The 22,653-nt window shown below is 47.4% G+C and overlaps 2 protein-coding genes across 2 annotated transcripts in view; both read left to right on the forward strand.

Annotated features, from left to right (window-relative positions):
• The window catches only part of MCHR2 (melanin concentrating hormone receptor 2), a 618,664-nt gene that overhangs the window by 199,452 nt on the left and 396,559 nt on the right, over nt 1-22,653 (forward strand). The window lies entirely within an intron of this gene.
• Nucleotides 19,073-19,699, forward strand: LOC142297234 (uncharacterized). The gene has a single exon (XM_075341492.1). It carries the CDS (start codon nt 19,073-19,075, stop codon nt 19,697-19,699), a length of 627 nt encoding a protein of 208 aa, XP_075197607.1.

The following is a 22,653-nucleotide window of genomic DNA, read 5'->3' on the forward strand; positions in this document are numbered from 1 at the left end:
GGTACCTCAGAAAACAAGGGGTAGTAAAAAAAAAACTATTTAGGGACAAAAGCACAATCCTATGTGAGAAAAACCAAGAATAGGGGTGTGTACTTGCCTTTCTGGGAATGGGATCTCGGTAGAAAGGTGTTGTAGGAATAAATTCAAAGTAGGGAACTGCCAGATGTGAGTAAAATGTTCAGGTAGGGACACCTTGAACAATAAAGATAACACAGCACAGTGTAAGGCTGGGTTCACACATAGCGACAGCGACAACGACGTCGCTGTTACGTCACCATTTTCTGTGACGTAACAGCGACCTTGTAAGTCGCTGTTATGATCGCTGCTTAGTTGTCAAACACAGCGACGCAGCAGCGATCATAACGTCGCTACATGTGCAGAGAGCAGGGAGCCGCGCACACTGCTTAGCGCTGGCTCCCTGCTCTCCTAGCTACAGTACACATCGGGTTAATTACCTGATGTGTACTGCAGCTACATGTAGATGTACATGTACATGCAGAGAGCAGAGAGCTGGCACTGGCAGCGAGAGCAGCGGAGGCTGGTAACGAAGGTAAATATCGGGTAACCAGGGAAAGGGCTCCTGCTCCCTGCTCGCTTCATTTCGTCGCTCTCTCGCTGTCACACACAGCGATGTGTGCGTCACAGCGGGAGAGCGCCTTTGAAGAAAACGAACCAGGGCTGTGTATAACGAGCAGCGATCTCACAGCAGGGGCCAGATCGCTGCTCAGTGTCACACACAGCGAGATCGCTAATGAGGTCACTGTTGCGTCACCAAAACCGTGACGTAGCAGCGATTTCGGTAGCGATCTCGCTATGTGTGAAGCACCCCTAAGTGTGAAATAAATGAATGCACTGACTGTGTTAAAAGTGTCCCGCTGAGATATCAAAAAGACTTTCCTGGAAATATGTAGGGGTTAACCTGCCATAATTAGAGAGTGGCTACAGAAAAAGACTGGTCTTTCACTTGGTAATTGCTCTTAGTAGTATCAGAATTGCTGTGTAAAAATAAAACAATGCTAAATAAAATAAATATATATATATATATATATATATATATACACAGTATATATACAGTATATATATCTATATATATACATATATAGATATATATATCTATACTTATATATATATATATATAATATATATATATATATATATATATATATATATATAGATAGATACCATATATATATATATATATATATATATATATATGGATAGATATATACAGATATACAGTAATATGAACTGGATCAAGTGGGGTGGGCTAAAATATTCACTAACAATGAATTGGGTACTCAGATAAAATTATGTATAATATATATTCATATATATACGCACACACATATATATATATATACATAGACACACAAGTGTTAAAACAAAGATAACGTGATGGCCTAACTTTGAGGCTGTTGCTCGGCTCCTGTTGCAGTGGTGCTGTAGGAGTTAATGCTTGCTAGACTCTGCGATGAATAGTTGACACTGGAGCAGCAAAGCAGCGTGCTTGGAAAGGAGCAGTGAGCAGCGGCCGTGTGGTGACAAGACAGACCCGGCCGGAGACTATTCTGACACCAGACGCACAGCAGGGAAAACAGAGTGACGTCATTTGTACAGGCTAAAGGCCCCGTCACACTAAGCAACATCGCTAGCAACATCGCTGCTAACGAACAACTTTTGTGACGTAGCAGCGATGTTGCTAGTGATGTTGCTGTGTGTGACATCCAGCAACAACCTGGCCCCTGCTGTGAGGTCGTTGGTTGTTGCTGAATGGCCTGGGCCATTTTTTAGTTGTTGCTCTCCCGCTGTGCAGCACAGATCGCTGTGTGTGACAGCGAGACAGCAACAACTAAATGTGCAGGCAGCAGGAGCCGGCTTCTGCGGACACTGGTAATGTGACGCCCTGGGCAAGCCAGGCGTCACATTGCACAACATCACATGCACCCCACATTCCTTGCAGGTACACCAAGGCTAACCTAAAATCCTTGTTGCCTTCCTCCAGGGGCTGATGTCCACACCAGGGGGTGGGCCAGGCGGTTTGCTGCGCCCACCGAGGAGTTCACAGCCCTGGAGGCGGGAGAACCAGGCAGTTAAGCTAGGGAAGTGAAGGAGTAAACAGAACAGTTTAGGAAGTAAAAGTAGAAGGAAGTGAAGTGGTAGAGGAGCAAATGAGAGGAGCTTGAGTGAAGAAGTGGAAAACTAAGTGACAGTTAAGAAAGCCTGAAGTTGGTCCGGGTGTGTGCCCCGGACTGAGACAGCAAGGTCAGCAGACGGCGGTGATAGTCTGCAGGGGGACTGTTTGGAGGTTGCTGGAAGGACCGCGGACGGGTGGTGACCCGGCAGTACCGGAGCAGTATACGAAGAACAGTCAGCACCAGGGCAGGGGCCTTTCGGATCACGGCAAGGCTAGGAGTCGCCATAATTTGCCAAATCCGTCAGTGAAGGGGACCTCTGTCTCCTAACAACCAAGTCCCGATTGAAGCAACCATCCGACCATTAAGGGGAGACACCGCCACCGCCAAGGCACCAGTTTCCCAGGGCCAGCGCCTGCGGGCAAGAGAGGGGCTCCTCCGGCTCATATCCAAGCCGGGGAGCGGGTAACCGGTGGGGACCCATCGCTACCAAGAGACTTTACATAGGTGCAGGGAAGAGACCGTCATCGCTAACTGCAGGGAACATCAGCACCGTAACCGTCCGAGGGACCCGTCCAACCAGCCGTTTGTGTCGTGTTTACTGGCTGAGTGAGTACCTCCGTGCCGTGCGGCACAGCGCTGCCCCTGCGCCCCTGCACCTCCACAGGCCATACCCGCCTGTCCACCATACCAACCCCTTCACTGGGCCCCGGGAACACCAAAACCCCTACCCACGGAGGGGCAAATCAACAACTGGCTGCTCCGTACCATCCCTCCCGGGCTCCCCAGACAGAGTAGCGGTGGTGTCTACTTAATCACCACAACCGTGGGTGGCGTCACGGACAATAAACTATCCCAAAACCCAATCCCCTTTCACTCACGGGCGAGGAGCGGCGCTCGAGTCCCCGGGATCCGGCCCATCGCTCGAGCCACCGAGCAGCAGCAGCAGGCCGCAGCAGCCGCAGCGGCAGCCGGACCCGAGCAGTGGGAGAGCGCGGCGTCCCCTCCTCTGCCCGCGACAACTTGGCGTCACGAACAGGATCTTACCGCTCTGCCGTTGGGTAGAGGTGCGCCTTGTGACCGCCGGAGGTATCAGGCCGGAAAATTTCAGAAGTCGCCATCTTTGGCGCGAAAAGTTCCCTCTCGGGCGTCTTCTCGAGTAGTAGAGGCACGAAGGCCAAAACCCCGCCCCGATAGAGGAGGGGCCGGAAAGAGGCTGAAGGAGACGGAATGGCGGCTAGCTACATGTGAGCGCGGCTATAAAAGCAGGGACGCCAGGACCCTGCAGCCATCTTGTTCCTGGGAGAGGCCGCCAGCAACATGTTCATGCCGTCCCGCAGCACCGTAGCCCCCCGCGCCTGGAACCGCGGCATGGGTGGATATCCGGACCGCGCAGCTCTACCAAAGGCTGCAGGTCAAGATGCAGCTCCTCATGGAGGAGTGGGGGACCGACATGGCGGACGTCATAGCGACCGTGCGGAGACGCGAAGAGGAAGCGGAGAAAGGGAGGGTGAGTGACCCATGCCCCGATGCCCTCGGAGGGCCGGTCATCGCGGCTGCGGGACCCGGTCCAAACCCTCTCCCCCTGCTGCCTCCTTGACCACCCGTTCCGGAAGCCGTGACCCCGCCACTAGGCCCACTACCACCGCAACCGGTAGCGATACCCAGCATGTCCGCCCAGGCGGACTGACCTGCAGCCGTAGCCCGTAGTCGACCGGAGGTGCTGCCCTGGAAAGCCCCGAAAACCGAACCGGAGGCGTCCCCCGAGAAAGTCCCCGAGCCGGAGCCGATGACCCGCTCCGTGCCGAAGGCCCAACCGGAGAAAGCCCCTGTGCCCATCCCCCACACCTCGGCTGAGGTTGCGCCGGGTTGCCGATGCAAGGTAGCGTCTAAGGCCAAGTCACCGCGGGACCTGACGCCCAGAGTACCAGCAGTGGGCAATGTCCAACAGGTCTCGCGGGGCCCGACCCGTGCGCCGGAGCTCGCAGCAGCACCGTACTGGGTCAGGGAGCCGGTACCGTTGGGCCCGGAGATTGAAGAGAGGGAAAGAAGGAAGGCGGAGTTGGTGGCCCGTGCAATCCGGGAAAAAGAGAGTCTAAGTCAGGCAACGTTCCGTGTCCGGGGGCCGCTGTACGAAGGGTAGGTGAGGCGGTTTGATGTCCGCCGGGGCTATGGGTTTATATATGAACCAGGCCTGGAGGCCGAAGTGTTTATAGCCCGGCGGGATGTGAATGCCCACCTGCCTGAGGAGCATCCCGGTCGTAACCTGATGTCGGGCGACATCGTGCAGTACACCCGGCACTGTGGGGAGAGGGGGTGGTTCGCGCTGGACGCTAAGCTAAGGGGCAGCCAGGAGTCCCGTGTGAGCACCGCGCCCCCTCCCTCAGGTGATGTGGAGGACTCGGAATAACGGCAGCGGAGCACCGTTGCACCATCCCCGTTGGGACCACCAGTGTGTTTGAGATATTTTTGCAAAAATGAAAAATGATTACCGTGAAAGTAACCTGATTGTCTGCAAACCGTGATTTGGAAACCGGCCGTTGCCGGCACCGTTGTCCCCGTGGGGACCGTTTGAAAAATTTGCATAGGAACTCCTTTGGACAAGCCCGTGAACTTGCAGGGCAACCACAGACGCTAGTGGCTTGTAAATAAGTTGTGTTACCGTTTCCGCAGTTACCGCCTCCGGAGAAGCAGGTTGGAGGGAGGGCCCACAGCAGAGCAGGCTGGGGCCCAGCCACCACAGGAACCGGTGGCTACCCTCTGGAGGGGAAGGACAAATCCCGCTCGGGTAACTTGTGCTGGACTGGGGTCAAGGGTGCTGCCTGGGTTTTAGGGGCAGCATCAGGGCCAGGTTACTTGGGTGGGAGAGAGCGGAGACTGTAACCGTTAACCGTTTTAATGTTTGCAACGTTTAAGAACCGAACCTCCTGATGTGGGATGATGTCATAAATTGTATATATGTTACCGTTTTATTTTACAGAAAAACAAAAGGAAAATAAAACCGGTGTTGGACGGGCAGCCCGAGGATAGTCTGCGTTTTGCTAAGGGGGAATGTGACGCCCTGGGCAAGCCAGGGGTCACATTGCACAACATCACATGCACCCCACATTCCTTGCAGGTACACCAAGGCTAACCTAAAATCCTTGTTGCCTTCCTCCAGGGGCTGATGTCCACACCAGGGGGTGGGCCAGGCGGTTGGCTCCGCCCACCGAGGAGTTCACAGCCCTGGAGGCGGGAGAACCAGGCAGTTAAGCTAGGGAAGTGAAGGAGTAAACAGAACAGTTTAGGAAGTAAAAGTAGAAGGAAGTGAAATGGTAGAGGAGCAAAGGAAAGGAGCTTGAGTGAAGAAGTGGAAAACTAAGTGACAGTTAAGAAAGCCTGAAGTTGGTCCGGGTGTGTGCCCCGGACTGAGACAGCAAGGTCAGAAGACGGCGGTGATAGTCTGCAGGGGGACTGTTTGGAGGTTGCTGGAAGGACCGCGGACGGGTGGTGACCCGGCGGTACCGGAGCAGTATACGAAGAACAGTCAGCACCAGGGCAGGGGCCTTTCGGATCCCGGCAAGGCTAGGAGTTGCCATAATTTGCCAAATCCGTCAGTGAAGAGGACCTCTGTCTCCTAACAACCAAGTCCCGATTGAAGGCAACAGTCCGACCGTTAAGGGGAGACACCGCCACCGCCAAGGTACCAGTTTCCCAGGGCCAGCGCCTGCGGGCAAGAGAGGGGCTCCTCCGGCTCATATCCAAGCCGGGGAGCAGGTAACCGGTGGGGCCCCATCGCTACCAAGAGACTTTACATAGGTGCAGGGAAGAGACCGTCACCACTAACTGCAGGGAACATCAGCACCGTAACCGTCCGAGGGACCCGTCCAACCAGCCGTTTGTTTACCGAGAACTGTGTCGTGTTTACTGGCTGAGTGAGTACCTCCGTGCCGTGCGGCACAGCGCTGCCCCTGCGCCCCTGCACCTCCACAGGCCCCATACCCGCCTGTCCACCATACCAACCCCTTCACTGGGCCCCGGGAGCACCAAAACCCCTACCCACGGAGGGGCAAATCAACAACTGGCTGCTCCGTACCATCCCTCCAGGGCTCCCCAGACAGAGCAGCGGTGGTGTCTACTTAATCACCACAACCGTGGGTGGCGTCACGGACAATAAACTATCCCAAAACCCAATCCCCTTTCACTCATGGGCGAGGAGCGCCGCTCGAGTCCCCGGGATCCGGCCCATCGCTCGAGCCACCGAGCAGCAGCAGCAGGCCGCAACAGCCGCAGCGGCAGCCGGACCCGAGCAGTGGGAGAGCACGGCGTCCCCTCCTCCACCCGCGACAGTAACCACGGTAAACATCGGGTAACCAAGAAGCCCTGTGTTTGGTTACCTGATATTTACCTTCGTTACCAGCCTCCGCCGCTCGCGCTGCCAGTGCCGGCTCCTGCTCCTTGCACGTGTAGCCGGAGTACACATTGGGTAATTAACCCGATGTGTACTGTAGCTAGGAGAGCAAGGAGCCAGCGCTAAGCAGTGTGCGCGGCTCCCTGCTCTCTGCACATGTAGCTACAGCACACATCGGGTAATTAACCCAATGTGTGCTGTAGCTAGGAGAGCAGGGAGCCAGCGCTAAGCGGTGTGCGCTGCTCCCTGCTCTGTGCACATGTAGCTACAGCACACATCGGGTAATTAACCCGATGTGTGCTGTAACTAGGAGAGCAGGGAGCCAGCGCTAAGCGGTGTGCGCTGCTCCCTGCTCTCTGCACATGTAGCTGCGTGCGCTGGTAACCAAGGTAAATATCAGGTTGGTTACCCGTTATTTACCTTAGTTACCAAGCACAGCATCGCTTCAGTGTGTCGCTGCTGGCTGTGGGCTGGTCACTGGTTGCTGGTGACAGCTCACCAGCAACCCGTGTAGCGACGCTCCAGCGATCCCTGCCAGGTCAGGTTGCTGGTGGGATTGCTGGAGCGTCTGACTGTGTGACCTCTCACCACCAACCTCCTAGCAACTTACCAGCGATCCCTATCAGGTTGTATCGTTGTTGGGATCGCTGGTAAGTTGTTTAGTGTGACGGTACCTTAAGGAAGGCTGTGAGGGGAAGTGCAGTAGACTTTTCTATGTTTTTTTTCCTACTTTGAGTGCGGTTGACTTCCGCCGCTTGTCCATGTCTGGGTCCAAGGCAGGAACAAGGGAGGAAGAACAATGCAACTTCTGACACGGTGAGCTGACCCAAGTTTTCTTATTTATTTTTTGCCTATATAAATCTGGTATCACTGTAATCGTACTGGCCAGAGGAATAAAGCCTCCTAATCTCCTATACTGTATGGTGAATAGCGTGAAAAATTAATAAATAAAACCAATTCTTCAACCGCTAATGATTTGCTCACTCTACCTCCAAACGATCGCAGTATGGCGTGGCTCATATTTATGCTATGCTGAGCACTTGCATCGAGTATTTCATTTAAGGGTACATGCCCACAATCAAGTTAGCTGCATACAAAACATTGCATTGTACAGTACATGCACAGTGGATGCGATTTATAGAAATCCCATACCCATTATGCTTCTTTTCTCCATAGAGTAAACTAACATGCAGCGCAGCTTCCCAACCTGTCAATTTATGCTTGCGAAGACGCGAGTGTCCTCTAAGGCGAAAACAGAGTGAAAGTCCACAGCACCCCAATCTCTGATCGTGGGCACGAGAAATTGTGGTCTCCTGTGGAGAACACTTGAGTCTCCACAGGAGAAGACATGCTGTGTCCAGGACACAGCATGTGCAGATTGTGGGCAAATACCCAGAAACTCTGAAAAACATAATTTAGATAAAATTCCCAACCAAAAATTCACTGTAATGAGGCAGAGGGAGTCTCTTTGACCTCACATCTGGGCTGTGGTCCAGTGTCCATCTTTTTACACCTCTTTTTACATTTGCACAAAAGTGCGGTCATCAACAGTTTTGTTCCCCTTTGAAGTGATGGCTACTGCTGAACAGAGGCCAAACAGAGTCTGGAGTAACTCTGCTGCCTCATTAGTGAATGGATCCATCATGGGTTTCAGCTGAATCACGTATTTTGTAGATGTAGCTGGAATCCCCGATGTTAGTGCTCAGCATAAAGCACAAGATAAATGTGAACTGATCCAAAATCCCCACCAAGTAGCATTCAACTCAATCCACAAAATCACAAATCCCCACTCAGGTCCGCCATTTGTTAATGGAAATATAGGGAGCTTTCACGTTACTGCTAGCACAAAGGCTCTGGAAAAATGCGATAGATCCCACCTCAAAAAAGAAATCTAGCAAAATCTGTGCTCCCAAAATCAAATGCCCCTCTGTCTTCTGAGCCCCACAATGTGCCTAAACCAGAGTTAGTGTCCGCATATTTGGCTTTATTATAGTGAGTAGAGTCCGCCTAAATGTATGGGGTACAGGTTTCCAGAAGTATGAATTGGACTCAATATATGGGCACTACAATGTACTGGGCACAGCGAGGACTTATTTTCAATTTTTAATTCTGCAACATTCACTGTGTTTGACACCACGGGTGTTTTCCAGAGACTTAATCATCACTACACCCATAGATGAATTCGCAGAGGGGTGTAATTTCTAAAATTTGTCACTTGAGGGTGGTTCTTCAATATTTATGAGATTAAAAATGTATTTTTTCATATTCACAGTTTAACATTTAAAATTCTGTGAAGTACCTGGGGGTTCCAGGTGCTCATCAAACATCTAGATAAATTCCTTGAGGGGTCTAGTTTCCAAAATGGGGTCACTTGTAGAGGAGCTCCACTATTTAGACACCTCCGAGGCATTGCCAATGGGACATGACACCCACAAACCATTCCAACTAAATCTGATCTCAAAGATGGTGCTCGTTCCCTTCTTCACTTTGCACTGTGCCTCAAAAGTAGTTTTTGAAAATTGGAAATTTCACATTAAAACAACATTTTAGTGGTTGTGATACAAATGAGACAAATATGAGTGTGTGATTGGATTAGAATAGGTATCCAGTCTTCAGAATAGGTGATTATGGAGGTCATGATGTCCATATGCTATCATCTTAGAGCGTTATGCCTGAACATGAGGAGTTAACTTGGTGAAAACAACATACCAGTGAACTTTGAGATATTAGACAACAGCAAACAAACCTTACAAACTTTGGGTTGTTATATATGTAAAAGACAACCTTGAAGCACTGTGTGATGTGTAATCATAAAACTTAAGTAGATGTTAGACAATAGCAAACAAAACTTACAAACAAATTTTGGGTTGGTAAGAGACAACCTTGAAGCACTGTGTGGTGGTTAATCATAAAACTTAAGTAAAACTTTAACTTTGTAAGAAACTGATGATCTAGCTTAAACAGCTGTGTATAAAAAAGGGGACCCTGTTCAGCGAGTGAGGGGATGTTCCAGAGTTAGTGGAAACACTTCTTCTGTGATGGTGATACCAGAGTATTTCCTTCTCGCTGACCGTGGTCCCTCCAGTGGGGAAGGGATGCTACAATACTTGGTAATGTATTGATGTTTATTTATCTATATACTATGATTTACATTAATTGAATCAATAGAACAGGGTAATATTGTCTCTGTTATTCCATAATTGAACATTATCCTGATGCTATCTTAATAAATTGTTACATTATTGTTTTACCATAAAACTGTATTCAGTTTGCCTAATTTGTATGTTAGTGAGTGCTACGTAAGTAAGGGTGTATCCGCCCTGTCACTTTGACATGGTAAGACATAAATTGGCGTAGTCGGCAGGATAGTGAATATCTGGAAGGGTGCATTTGAGTGGTATATTAGAAGGTGAACGTTATGTAATATAATCCATGGAATAGATTGATTTTGTAGGTTGTTTCTTTTTGGCAACAATCCAGATCTTTATAATTCCAAAGGTATAAAAGTTTTTAAGAAAATTGTTTATAGGAAATAATCCTCCTGTCCTAATTTATTTTCAAGCAAGAGAATAATTTGTTGGCATTAGGCCAAAAGTTTTGGCTTTTTGGCACAAAGCCAGGAAAATATTTAAGAAAGGGAAGAAGGAGGAGGATTGTGTGGAGATCCCTGGCTCAACCAAGACTCCGTATAATTGTTATAGCACAGGAGATGCGTTGTTGTGGATTGGCAGAACCCTGGGAGAATAAGCTCAAGGGTTCAGAACCCCATGATGTTGTTTCTGTACTCATGGAGGTCCCTGCAAAAGGCAGGTGATGCAACCCCCCATGATGTTGTTTTTGTACTCATGGGGGTCCCTGCAAAAGGCAGGTGATGGAACCCCCCATGATGTTGTTTCTGTACTCATGGGGGTCCCTGCAAAGGCAGGTGATGTAGTTTCATTGGGGAGATGCAATGAGCCTCTCGATGTTGTTAAATTACTCGAGGGTTTCCCTGCAAAGTCAGGTGATGCAGTTTCATTGGGGAGACGCAATTGGGCGTTAGCCTCAGAACCCCATGATGTTGTTACTGTACTCATGGGGGTCCCTGCAAAGTCAGGTGATGCAGTTTAATTGGGGAGACGCAATTATGCGTTAGCCTTAGAACCCCATGATGTTGTTTCTGTACTCATGGGGGTCCCCGTAAAGGCGGGTGATGTGTCTTTAGGACGATGTATGTGGATTTTGCTCAGTGCCTACCGAGTTATGCTTGAGCGGAATACCAATATACAAAGAAAGTGCTCACAAATGGAACAAAAAGTAGTTGAGATCGGAGGACAAAAAGTGGTGTTAGAATGTAATACTCGCTTACTCCGTGACAAGTTGGAACATTATCAGAATGTTGCAGAAAAAGCTAGTGAAGGTAGCTCAAAACAAGCATAAAAAACGCAGAGGTAGAGTTAACAAAGAAAAGGTGCATAAAAGTATTGCATCAGCCTCTGTAGCCTGGGATCTGGATCATTGGGATGGGGATGTGTGGAATACCACCTCCTCTGTTGAGGATTGGAAGATTTCCCAGATCCTACTATTGATCCACCCGGGAGGATTACTATGAAATCCATTAAAAAGAGATCAGAAAGAATAGAATATGAAAAAACACGAGTCCAAGCATGGGGCGGTGGGGGAATCCTCATTATGATGAGGATGGATAGCCCATCTAGGTAGAGAATGTAAAACCTCATATCCGCAGTCGAGTGACTGTGGAAGATTTTTCCCAAAATGAGATAGATATCTTGAAACGCTGGGAACAGAGCAAGTGGGGAAGAGTGTGGCAGAATCTGCCCCTACTCACGAGCTAGAGTCTGCATCAGATAGTGATGCATAAGTAGCCAGCCAAGCCCCTATTTAGATAAAAAAGGATGAACGTCTCTATGTAAATTTGCAAATTCATTAGAAAGGGGGGAATATTCAAAGAGTCCCTGCTTTAATTGATACAGGGGCGGAGGCTACTTTGATTTATGGAAACCCAAAGAAGTATAAAGGTCCCAAGATTAAAATTGCTGGGCTAGGAGGAAAAGTAACAATGGGTGTACAAACCCAGGTTGCTTTAAAAATAGGGAACTTACTCATCAGAACATTCAGTGTGTTTGTTGTCCCTATCCATGAATATATCTTGGTCCATAGATATATTGAAGGGAATGACCCTGTATCTGAAGGAAGGAACATTTTCCTTTGGGGTCCAAAAACAGGATCTTGTACATTGTAATACAATAATGGTGGGCAAAGTTAAAATGCCACCAATTCATGTTCCCCCAGCTACTAAAATGGTATTTATGAAACAGTACAGGATCCAAGGGGGTCATAAAGAAATTGGGGAAACCATCAAAGAATTAGTGGGAGTAGGAGTAATGCATCCTACAACCACTACATGGAATAACCCAATTTGGCCAGTAAAAAAAAGTGATGTATCATGGAGAATGACAGTGGATTACCGGGAGTTGAATAAGCATACTCCTCCCTTGACCGCTGCTGTTCCTGATACTATCACTATTGTTGAAAATATTCAAAGTCATGATGGTACCTGGTATGGTGTAATAGGCTTGGCTAATGTCTTTTTCGCAATACCAATAGAGGAGAAGGCGCAAGATCAGTTTGCCTTCACATGGCTAGGGAGGCAGTACACTTTCACTAGGTTGCCTCAGGGTTGGATTCATAGTCCAACTATCTGTCATCGGATGGTGGCCGAACACTTGGATGAGTTCCCATTGTCTGCGGAAATGCAGTTTTCTCATTATATCAATGGTATAATGATACAGGGAAAATATGAGTAGTCAGTAAAAGATCAGCTGACCAAATTACTCTCACTGAGATCCAAAGGGTGGGAGATTAATGATGCTAAGGTCCAAGGACCGGCTCAGTCGGTCAAGTTCCTAGGAATCCAATGGAACAAGGGACATAGGGAAATTTTACCCAAGGCAAGACAGAAAATAATTAATTTCCCTATTTTAAAGTCAAAACAAGAGACCCAATCATACATTGGTCTTTTTGGCTTCTGGAGACAGCATATCCCATATTTGGGGCAATTGATGGCTCCATTGTACAAAGTGACTCGGAAAAAGTCTGAATTTCAATGGAGTGAGGAACAACAAAATGCTTTTAAAATGGCAAAAGAGGCCATTCAATAACTGTAGACTTGTGGCCAATTAAGAAAGGGGACTGTTACGGTTGCTGCGAGCACTGGAGACTATGTCCAGATTTCTTGCTACTGCACATGTGCGAGCGCTGGAGACTAAGTCCAGATTTCTTGCTACTGCACATGTGCGAGCGCTGGAGACTAAGTCCAGATTTCTTGCTACTGCACATGTGCGAGCGCTGGAGACTAAGTCCAGATTTCTTGCTACTGCACATGTGCGAGCGCCGGAGACTAAGTCCAATCTTGGAGCCATTGCACATGTGCGGGTGACATCATCGCTGACACGAGGTCACATGTCTCTGACACCTTCTATGCCGATTGGTCGCTGGTCATGTGCTTGTGACGTCTTGCTCGGTGATAGGCCAGCATGACGTCACTCCTGTCGTTCTGGCAGCGGATTGGCTCTGGTGTCCTCCATCTTGGATGAGGCACAGAGTCTATATAAGACCCTGACACACGCCGCATGGTGCTCAGTCCTCTTGGTTCATGCATATGAGTAGACGCTCTGTGCGCGTTCCTCTAGGCATTCCTCTGTCTATGCTAGGTGAGCGCTACCGGCAGGGTAGCGTTCTTATACCTTACAGCTTCGGCTGCTGTCCATATCCTTACCTCTTAGGGGAGCGGACATAGGCAGGTGCCTGAGGCACATGGTCTGGCTGGGCCTTGTGATTCTACTCGTAGGTGGACGTTGCCGCTAGGGTAACGTTCCTTATACTGCGTCTGGCAGTTGTTCGTATCCTCGCACACTAGGGGAGCGAACAGAGGTAGGAGCTTTGTGCGGCTTACGCTGCTGTTCGTCTCTTTTGCACCACTAGAAGAGCGGACCTAGGCAGGTGCCATATCTAGTGGTTCGTGTCCTCGCACACTAGTGGAGCGAACGCAGGTAGGAGCTTTGTGCGGCTTACGCTGCTGTTCGTCTCTTTTGCACCACTAGAAGAGCGGACCTAGGTAGGTGCCATTTCGCACACATTGCCTTTGTCTCTGTGATTGTTAACAGAGATCATTCCACACACCCTCCAAGTAAGGGAGGAATTGCTTTACTTACTTATTATATTCTTCTGTGAGTTAACAGAGGTATTGCACTCTGCCATAGTCTGCAGCAAAGTCTTTGCACGGTGGACCCTGACTGTCTGATACTCCTTTCAGTTATTATCAGACAGCCCCCCGTAACATTAGGACTGAGCCAAGGGTCTGGCAGTTATGGCAGAATATCAGCAGTTACACCGTTACATACAAGTACTTGAGTCACGGCTCAAGAGTATAGAGGATAAACCTCAGACCATGGTGACATCTGCACATGATCCTCGACTTGCTCTGCCAAACAGATATTCTGGCGATGCCAGATCATGTCGTGGTTTCATTAGTCAGTGTCAGATACACCTAGAGGTCAACTCTTCTCGCTTCTCTACGGAGAGGTCCAGAGTAGGCTTTATCATCTCCTTACTTCAGGACAAAGCCTTAGAATGGGCGACTCCCCTATGGGAGCGCTCTGATGTGGTTACTCTGAGACATCAAGACTTTCTTGATGCTCTTAAGGCGGTATTCATGGGTCCGCAGGTTACCCATGATGCGGCCCTGAGACTGTTAGATCTATCTCAGGGTTCGTTATCCACTAGTTCTTATGCCATTGCTTTTAGAACTCTGGTGGCAGAACTAGATTGGCCAGAGAAGGTGTTGATTCCTATCTTCTGGAGAGGGTTGGCAGGCTATGTCAAGGATGCCCTTGCTACTCGTGAGGTCCCTGCTTCTCTGGAGGACTTGATCACAGTAGCAACGAGGATCGATGTACGCCATAAGGAACGTAGACTCGAGGTCTCTTCCTCACGCCCTAAGCATCGGGCTATTCCAGTTGTTGAGGGTCCACTACCATCTTCCTCAGCATCTGAAACATCTCCCACTCCTATGGAGTTAGGTCATACGTCCTCCAGACTACGCAAGTCTGGTCCTCCTATATGTTACGTATGTCGTCAGGCTGGGCACTATGCCAACAAGTGTCCTAGTCGTCAGGGAAACTTCCTGGCCTAGTAACCATTAGAGGGGGGTTACTAGAGACGTCTTCTGCACCCTCTAAGTGTTGTATCCCAGGTCAGCTCTCGTTATCTGAGAATACATGGCCTATTATGGCTTTTGTGGATTCCGGAGCTGACGGGATTTTTGTGTCCTCAGGATTTGTAAAGGGACACAATATTCCCTCTATCATGTTAGAGGCGCCTATTTCTGTCCGTGTTGTCAATGGAACTATGTTGTCTGACTCCATTACATTGAGGACAGTTCCCTTGCGCCTTTCCCTGTCTCAGGGTCACATAGAGGAGATTTCTTTTCTTGTTTTGCCTGAGGGTATAGACGACGTCCTTCTGGGTCTTCCATGGCTTCGGACTCATGCTCCTCACATTGACTGGGAGTCTGACAGCATTATTAGTTGGGGTTCGAAATGTCAGTCCCGATGTCTTCCCTTACCACCTAAGGTCGTTGCGGTTGCATCAACTGATCTCTCTCCCATACCTACACCCTATTTGGATTTCGCTGACGTGTTCTCCAAACAGGGTGCTGAGGTTCTTCCACCCCATAGGCCGTATGACTGTGCCATAGACCTTATCCCAGGTTCGGTTCCACCTAAAGGCAGGGTTTACCCCCTGTCGATACCTGAGTCGGAGGCCATGTCGACCTATATAAGAGAGAGTTTAGAGAAGGGGTTCATTCGTAAGTCTGTCTCTCCCGCGGGAGCTGGGTTTTTCTTTGTTCGGAAGAAAGAGGGTGATTTGCGTCCCTGCATAGATTACAGGGGTCTCAACGCAATCACAATAAAGAACAAATACCCATTACCTTTAATTTCGGAGCTCTTTGACAGACTGAGAGGAGCTCAAGTTTTTACGAAGTTGGATCTGCGGGGTGCGTATAACTTGGTACGAATTCGAAAGGGTGACGAATGGAAGACCGCTTTTAACACCCGAGACGGTCACTATGAATACCTCGTCATGCCTTTTGGGTTATGTAATGCACCCGCAGTATTTCAGGACTTCGTAAACGATGTGTTCAGGGATTTACTGTTATCCTCAGTAGTGGTGTATCTGGACGACATCCTGATTTTTTCTCCTGATCTGGAGACTCATCGTCAGGATGTCGTTCGTGTCCTTTCCCGTTTAAGGGAGCACTCATTGTTTGCTAAACTCGAGAAATGTGTATTCGAGCAGTCCTCATTGCCTTTTTTGGGTTACATTATCTCACAAGAGGGTCTGGCTATGGATCCTGCGAAGCTCTCTGCTGTCCTGCAATGGTCCGAACCTCAAAGGTGGGTGGGCATTTTGGTATTAGGCGGACACGAGAGTTACTGGAAAGGTGGTATTGGTGGCCACACTTAGCCAGCCACGTCAAGAGATATGTCGGTTCCTGCTACTCGTGTGCTCGCAACCGTCCATTACGGCAGAGACCGGCTGGGCTCTTGCATCCTTTACCAGTGCCAGATAGACCATGGGAGGTGGTAGGCATGGACTTTGTGGGTGATCTTCCATGTTCACAGGGACATAGATTTGTGTGGGTCATTACGGACCATTTCTCCCGGATGGTTCATCTCGTACCGTTATCGAGAATCCCATCTTCCAGGGTACTAGCCAAACTATTCCTCAAGCATGTCTTTAGGCTTCACGGGATGCCAGATCGTATCATTTGTGATAGAGGCCCGCAATTTACTTCCCGTTTCTGGCGAGATCTTTGTAGCCTTCTGCAAATTGAGTTGAATCTCTCTTCGGCATACCATCCGGAGACTAATGGTTTGGTTGAACGTACCAATCAATCTATGATTATATACCTTCGACACTTTGTTGCTGAGAACCACGATAACTGGTCCTCCCTCCTACCCTGGGCAGAATTTGCCCTTAACAATTCGCTGGCTGAGGCCACTGGGCAGACACCGTTCGTACTCAATAATGGGCAACACCCTAGGGTACCAGTACCGTTTTCCGCTGCTGCACCTCCTCCTCTTGTGGCCGACTGGGCAACTAATGCCAGAGAGGTTTGGGATCGGACTCAAGAGTCGATCCAAGCAGCTAAGGACCGTATGAAGACGGTGTCCGATCGGTTTCGTCGCCCGGCTCCTGTCTTTTCTCCAGGGGACTTTGTGTGGCTCTCTGCAAAACACGTGAGACTTAGAGTGAGCTCTGTCAAATTTGCTCCTCGCTTCCTGGGTCCTTATGAGGTTCTTCGACAGGTAAATCCTGTAGTCTATCAATTGAAGTTACCTGTCCATCTTAGGATTCATGACAAATTCCATGTCTCACTGCTAAAGCCGGCTATTTTACCTCACGCTCGTGAAGTGCACTCTCCTGCCTCTGATTCCTCTCGCTCTAGCTATGAGGTACGAGCCATAGTTGGTTCTAAGATGGTTAGAGGGCGCAGGTTCTTCTTGATAGATTGGGAGGGCTATGGCCCGGAACATCGCTCTTGGGAGCCTGAGGAGGCTGTCCATGCTCCCGACTTAGTTGCCGATTACCTGCGTCGCCGGGAGGGGGGCCCTTGAGGGGGAGGTACTGTTACGGTTGCTGCGAGCACTGGAGACTATGTCCAGATTTCTTGCTACTGCACATGTGCGAGCGCTGGAGACTAAGTCCAGATTTCTTGCTACTGCACATGTGCGAGCGCTGGAGACTAAGTCCAGATTTCTTGCTACTGCACATGTGCGAGCGCTGGAGACTAAGTCCAGATTTCTTGCTACTGCACATGTGCGAGCGCCGGAGACTAAGTCCAATCTTGGAGCCATTGCACATGTGCGGGTGACATCATCGCTGACACGAGGTCACATGTCTCTGACACCTTCTATGCCGATTGGTCGCTGGTCATGTGCTTGTGACGTCTTGCTCGGTGATAGGCCAGCATGACGTCACTCCTGTCGTTCTGGCAGCGGATTGGCTCTGGTGTCCTCCATCTTGGATGAGGCACAGAGTCTATATAAGACCCTGACACACGCCGCATGGTGCTCAGTCCTCTTGGTTCATGCATATGAGTAGACGCTCTGTGCGCGTTCCTCTAGGCATTCCTCTGTCTATGCTAGGTGAGCGCTACCGGCAGGGTAGCGTTCTTATACCTTACAGCTTCGGCTGGTGTCCGTATCCTTACCTCTTAGGGGAGCGGACATAGGCAGGTGCCTGAGGCACATGGTCTGGCTGGGCCTTGTGATTCTACTCGTAGGTGGACGTTGCCGCTAGGGTAACGTTCCTTATACTGCGTCTGGCAGTTGTTCGTATCCTCGCACACTAGGGGAGCGAACAGAGGTAGGAGCTTTGTGCGGCTTACGCTGCTGTTCGTCTCTTTTGCACCACTAGAAGAGCGGACCTAGGCAGGTGCCATATCTAGTGGTTCGTGTCCTCGCACACTAGTGGAGCGAACGCAGGTAGGAGCTTTGTGCGGCTTACGCTGCTGTTCGTCTCTTTTGCACCACTAGAAGAGCGGACCTAGGTAGGTGCCATTTCGCACACATTGCCTTTGTCTCTGTGATTGTTAACAGAGATCATTCCACACACCCTCCAAGTAAGGGAGGAATTGCTTTACTTACTTATTATATTCTTCTGTGAGTTAACAGAGGTATTGCACTCTGCCATAGTCTGCAGCAAAGTCTTTGCACGGTGGACCCTGACTGTCTGATACTCCTTTCAGTTATTATCAGACAGCCCCCCGTAACAGGGACATTGAATTAAATGTTTCCGTGCAACACCTGTATGCAAATTGAGCATTGTGGAAAAAGCAAGGGGCAAAGAGAGTTCCCCTTGGCTTTTGGAACCGTAAATTGCCAAATGCAGGAGAAAAATATACCCCATTTGAGCAACAGCTAATAGCGTGCTATTGGGTGCTAGTGGAAACTGAACAAATGACAATAGGACATTTAGTCCTATTAAGACCTCAGATACTCATAATGCAATTGGTATTATCAAAACCTAAAACCAACAGGGTAGAACATGCCCAGGAACAAAGTATCATTCAATGGAAATGGTACATTTCAGAAAGGGCAAAGAAAGGAGAAGGTGGAGTTGCCACCTTACATGAAAAAATTGCTGAAATATCAGAGGATCCAGGAGTGAATCCTCTCCAAGCAGCTCAAATGGAAGAATATTCAGTCAAATGGAGACAGAGCTATTCTCACTTGTCAGAAGATCAACAGAGGCATGCCTGATTCACAAATGGATCTGCCAGGTATGTCAATGGAAAAAGACAGTGGAAAAGTGTAGCATACGATCCAAAGTTGGAAAAACACATTACCATGGAGGGAGAGGGAAAGAGCAGTCAGTATGCTGAAAAGTATGCTGTCTTCCTTGCTGTAAGTTTTGAGCAAGGACATGAATGTCATTTGTACACGGACTCCTGGTCAGTGGCAAATGATTAGCCACCTGAATGATGGGGTGGAAAAGACATAATTGGTTGATCTATGGTAAAAAGGTGTGGGGCAAAGAGGTATGGCAAATTCTTGAGGAACTAATTCAAAATACCAAAACAACTGTGTTTCCTGTAGATGCACATGTACCTATTGACTCACTTGAACATCTGTTTAATTCCAAAGCAGATAAAGCAGCTGCAATACTCAAAACAATCACTGAAGGAGAAAAAGCTGTAGTACCAGAGAGATCTACCCCTTTGTCTGCCGGGTTGGATCTTCATTCTGCTAAGGTTGTGTTAATAACACCAGGTAAGGTGGGTATCATTCCCACAGATTTGGGATGTCAGATTCCAAAAGGACATTATGGGCAAATAGCTACAAGATCTAATTTTGCCTTAAAAGGAGCAGTGATGGTGGGTGGAGTAATTGATTCAGTTTATCATGGTGAAATTAAAGTAATAATTATCAATGTGGGTGAAGAACCTTTGATTATTGAAAAGGATCAGCGAATGGCACAGATGCTGCTGATACCTGTATCTTTAGCCCAGGCTCAGGAAGGAAGCACTCCTACTGAATTAACCCTTGGAGGAGACAATGGCTTTGGGTCCTCAAATATCACGAATGTAGGTGCCAAAATCTGGATCTAAAATGTTCAAGGACCGCCTTCTGAAGCTGAGGTCATTGCAGTAGGGAAAGATCGTACCCTATTAGTAATGAGAACTGGGGTTGAGAAGTGGGAGTATGTTCCTCAAGAAAAATGTAATTTGCGGGAATAATACTTGTGTGTCTTGATTACAGAAGTGAAAACCAGTTTATGGAATCATTGGTGCAGAATTTTTGGTCAATCTAGAAAGTGAAGTGTGAGATGTAGTGGCTGTAGGTCCTGGTACTCCCTTTCATGGATGGATGGAAGAATTTCTACCAGGAGGAGCCAATGGCCAATCGATTCTTAATACATCATCAAGTGATTTCTGAGGCATTGAACAGCAGTCAAGCAGCAGATTGCTGGATATGTACCTACTCTCCAGATGGGTAAATCTTCCTTGGTGGCAAGAAAATATGAGCGGAACTAATACAAACTTACAATACTTGGCATTCAAAGGAAGATCATGGGTGCCAAGAAATAAAAACAGGATTGACTAAATTGGGAACTGTACCCACGGACAACATTCAAATAAGTTTTAAATCAACTTTAAATACGGCGGATGCTTTTAAACCTATATTACTGGAAAGGTTTATTCACAATAATTCATGGACATTTACTAAAATGTTTGTGAACAGGACTAATGAATCTTGTAGTAATATACAAGGGAATTTGATGTGTAATGAGTCGTCTGAATACACACTAGGACAAGAAACTTGTGCTAATCCAGATGTGGGTTATTGTAGTCCTGTTGGACAAAGTCCTTATTGGTGTGATTTAGTTCATCGATTAATATTGCAACATTAATAGAAAAGATAAAAACTGTATGAACAATGAATGTTTATGTTGTTTGAACAAGTGGGTCTTGTGTTCAATAATGGTATGATGCTCAGAGACAAAAGAGGCCAAAACGTTTTGATAGTTTCATGTAGCCATGGTCATGCATAACATCAATAATCAAGGACCGATTGTGATACAAATGAGACAAATATGAGTGTGTGATTGGATTAGAATAGGTATCCAGTCTTCAGAATAGGTGATTATGGAGGTCATGATGTCCATATGCTATCATCTTAGAGCGTTATGCCTGAACATGAGGAGTTAACTTGGTGAAAACAACATACCAGTGAACTTTGAGATATTAGACAACAGCAAACAAACCTTACAAACTTTGGGTTGTTATATTAGTAAAAGACAACCTTGAAGCACTGTGTGATGTGTAATCATAAAACTTAAGTAGATGTTAGACAATAGCAAACAAAACTTACAAACAAATTTTGGGTTGGTAAGAGACAACCTTAAAGCACTGTGTGGTGGTTAATCATAAAACTTAAGTAAAACTTTAACTTTGTAAGAAACTGATGATCTAGCTTAAACAGCTGTGTATAAAAAAGGGGACCCTGTTCAGCGAGTGAGGGGATGTTCCAGAGTTAGTGGAAACACTTCTTCTGTGATGGTGATACCAGAGTATTTCCTTCTCGCTGACCGTGGTCCCTCCAGTGGGGAAGGGATGCTACAATACTTGGTAATGTATTGATGTTTATTTCTCTATATACTATGATTTACATTAATTAAATCAATAGAACAGGGTAATATTGTCTCTGTCATTCCATAATTGAACATTATCCTGATGCTATCTTAATAAATTGTTACATTATTGTTTTACCATAAAACTGTATTCAGTGTGCCTAATTTGTATGTTAGTGAGCGCTACGTAAGTAAGGGTGTATCCGCCCTGTCACTTTGACATGGTAAGACAGTGGTAAAAATGTAATTATTTGTAGTTCACCGCCCAGCAGTGTAAAATTTTGTGACACACCTGTAGTGTCAATATGCTTACTGCACAACTGGATGAATTCATTGATGGGTGACGCTTGTAAAATGGGCTCACTTGTGGGGGGTTTCTGCTGTTCTGGCACGTCAGGGGCTCTGCTAATGTGACATTGTACCCATAAACCTTTCCAACTAAATCTGCACTCCAATATGGCACTCCTTCCCTTCTTCACTTTGTTCTGTACCTCAAAATTAGTTTTTGACCGAATATTTGGTATTGTTATGCTCAGGAGAAATTGCAAAACAAATTGCATAGTGCAATATATCCTGTTACCCTAGTGAATTTGAAAAATTTGGGTTTAAAGCAATATTTTTCAGGTTAATAATGTACTTTTCATTTTCACGGCTCAATGTTTTAAAATTCTGGAAGCACCAGGGGGATCCAGGTGCTCACCAAAAATCTTGATAAAGTCCTTGAGTGGTCTAATGTCCAAAATGGGGTAACTTGTGGGGGGGCTCCACTGTTTAGGAACCTCAGGGGCATTGCCAATATGACATTGCACTTGCAAACCATTCAAACTAAATTCGATATCAAATATGGCGCTCCTTCCATTCTTCACTTTTTACTGTGCCTCAAAAGCAGTTTTTGACCACAAATGGGATACTGGCCTGCTGAGGAAAAATTGCTCAACGAATTGTATGGTCTATTATGTCCTGCATTATGTCCTGTAACCCTTGTGAAAATAAAAATTTAAATTTTTGTGGTAAGAAATTAATTTTTTAATTTTCATGGCTCAACGTTCTAAAATTCCGTGAAGCACCTAAGGGTTCAAGATGCTTAACAAACATCTAGATAAATTCCTTGATGGGTCCAGTTTTCAAAATGGAGTCACATGTGGAGCAGGTCTACTGTATAGGCATGACAGGGGCTCTCCAAATACGACATGGCATCTGCTAATGATTCCAGCCAATTTTGAAGTCAAATGTTCCTTTCCTTTTGAGCTCTGCCATATGCCCAAAAAGTTGATTTCTGCCACATATGAAGTATCAGAGTACTAAGGAGAAATTACACAACAAATTGTAGAGTGCATTTTATCCTGTTACCCTTGTGAAAAAAAAGCTATCTGGTTTAACCTCTTCACGACACATGACGTACTGGGTACGTCATGGATCGTGTGAGGTTAA

Source organism: Anomaloglossus baeobatrachus, chromosome 3 (assembly GCF_048569485.1).
Source record: "Anomaloglossus baeobatrachus isolate aAnoBae1 chromosome 3, aAnoBae1.hap1, whole genome shotgun sequence".
In the NCBI taxonomy this organism is placed as follows: domain Eukaryota; kingdom Metazoa; phylum Chordata; class Amphibia; order Anura; family Aromobatidae; genus Anomaloglossus; species Anomaloglossus baeobatrachus.

Excerpts from the sequence above, each read along its gene's own strand:
- LOC142297234 (XM_075341492.1), top strand. The coding sequence starts at position 19,073 with ATGGGGTGGAAAAGACATAATTGGTTGATCTATGGTAAAAAGGTGTGG.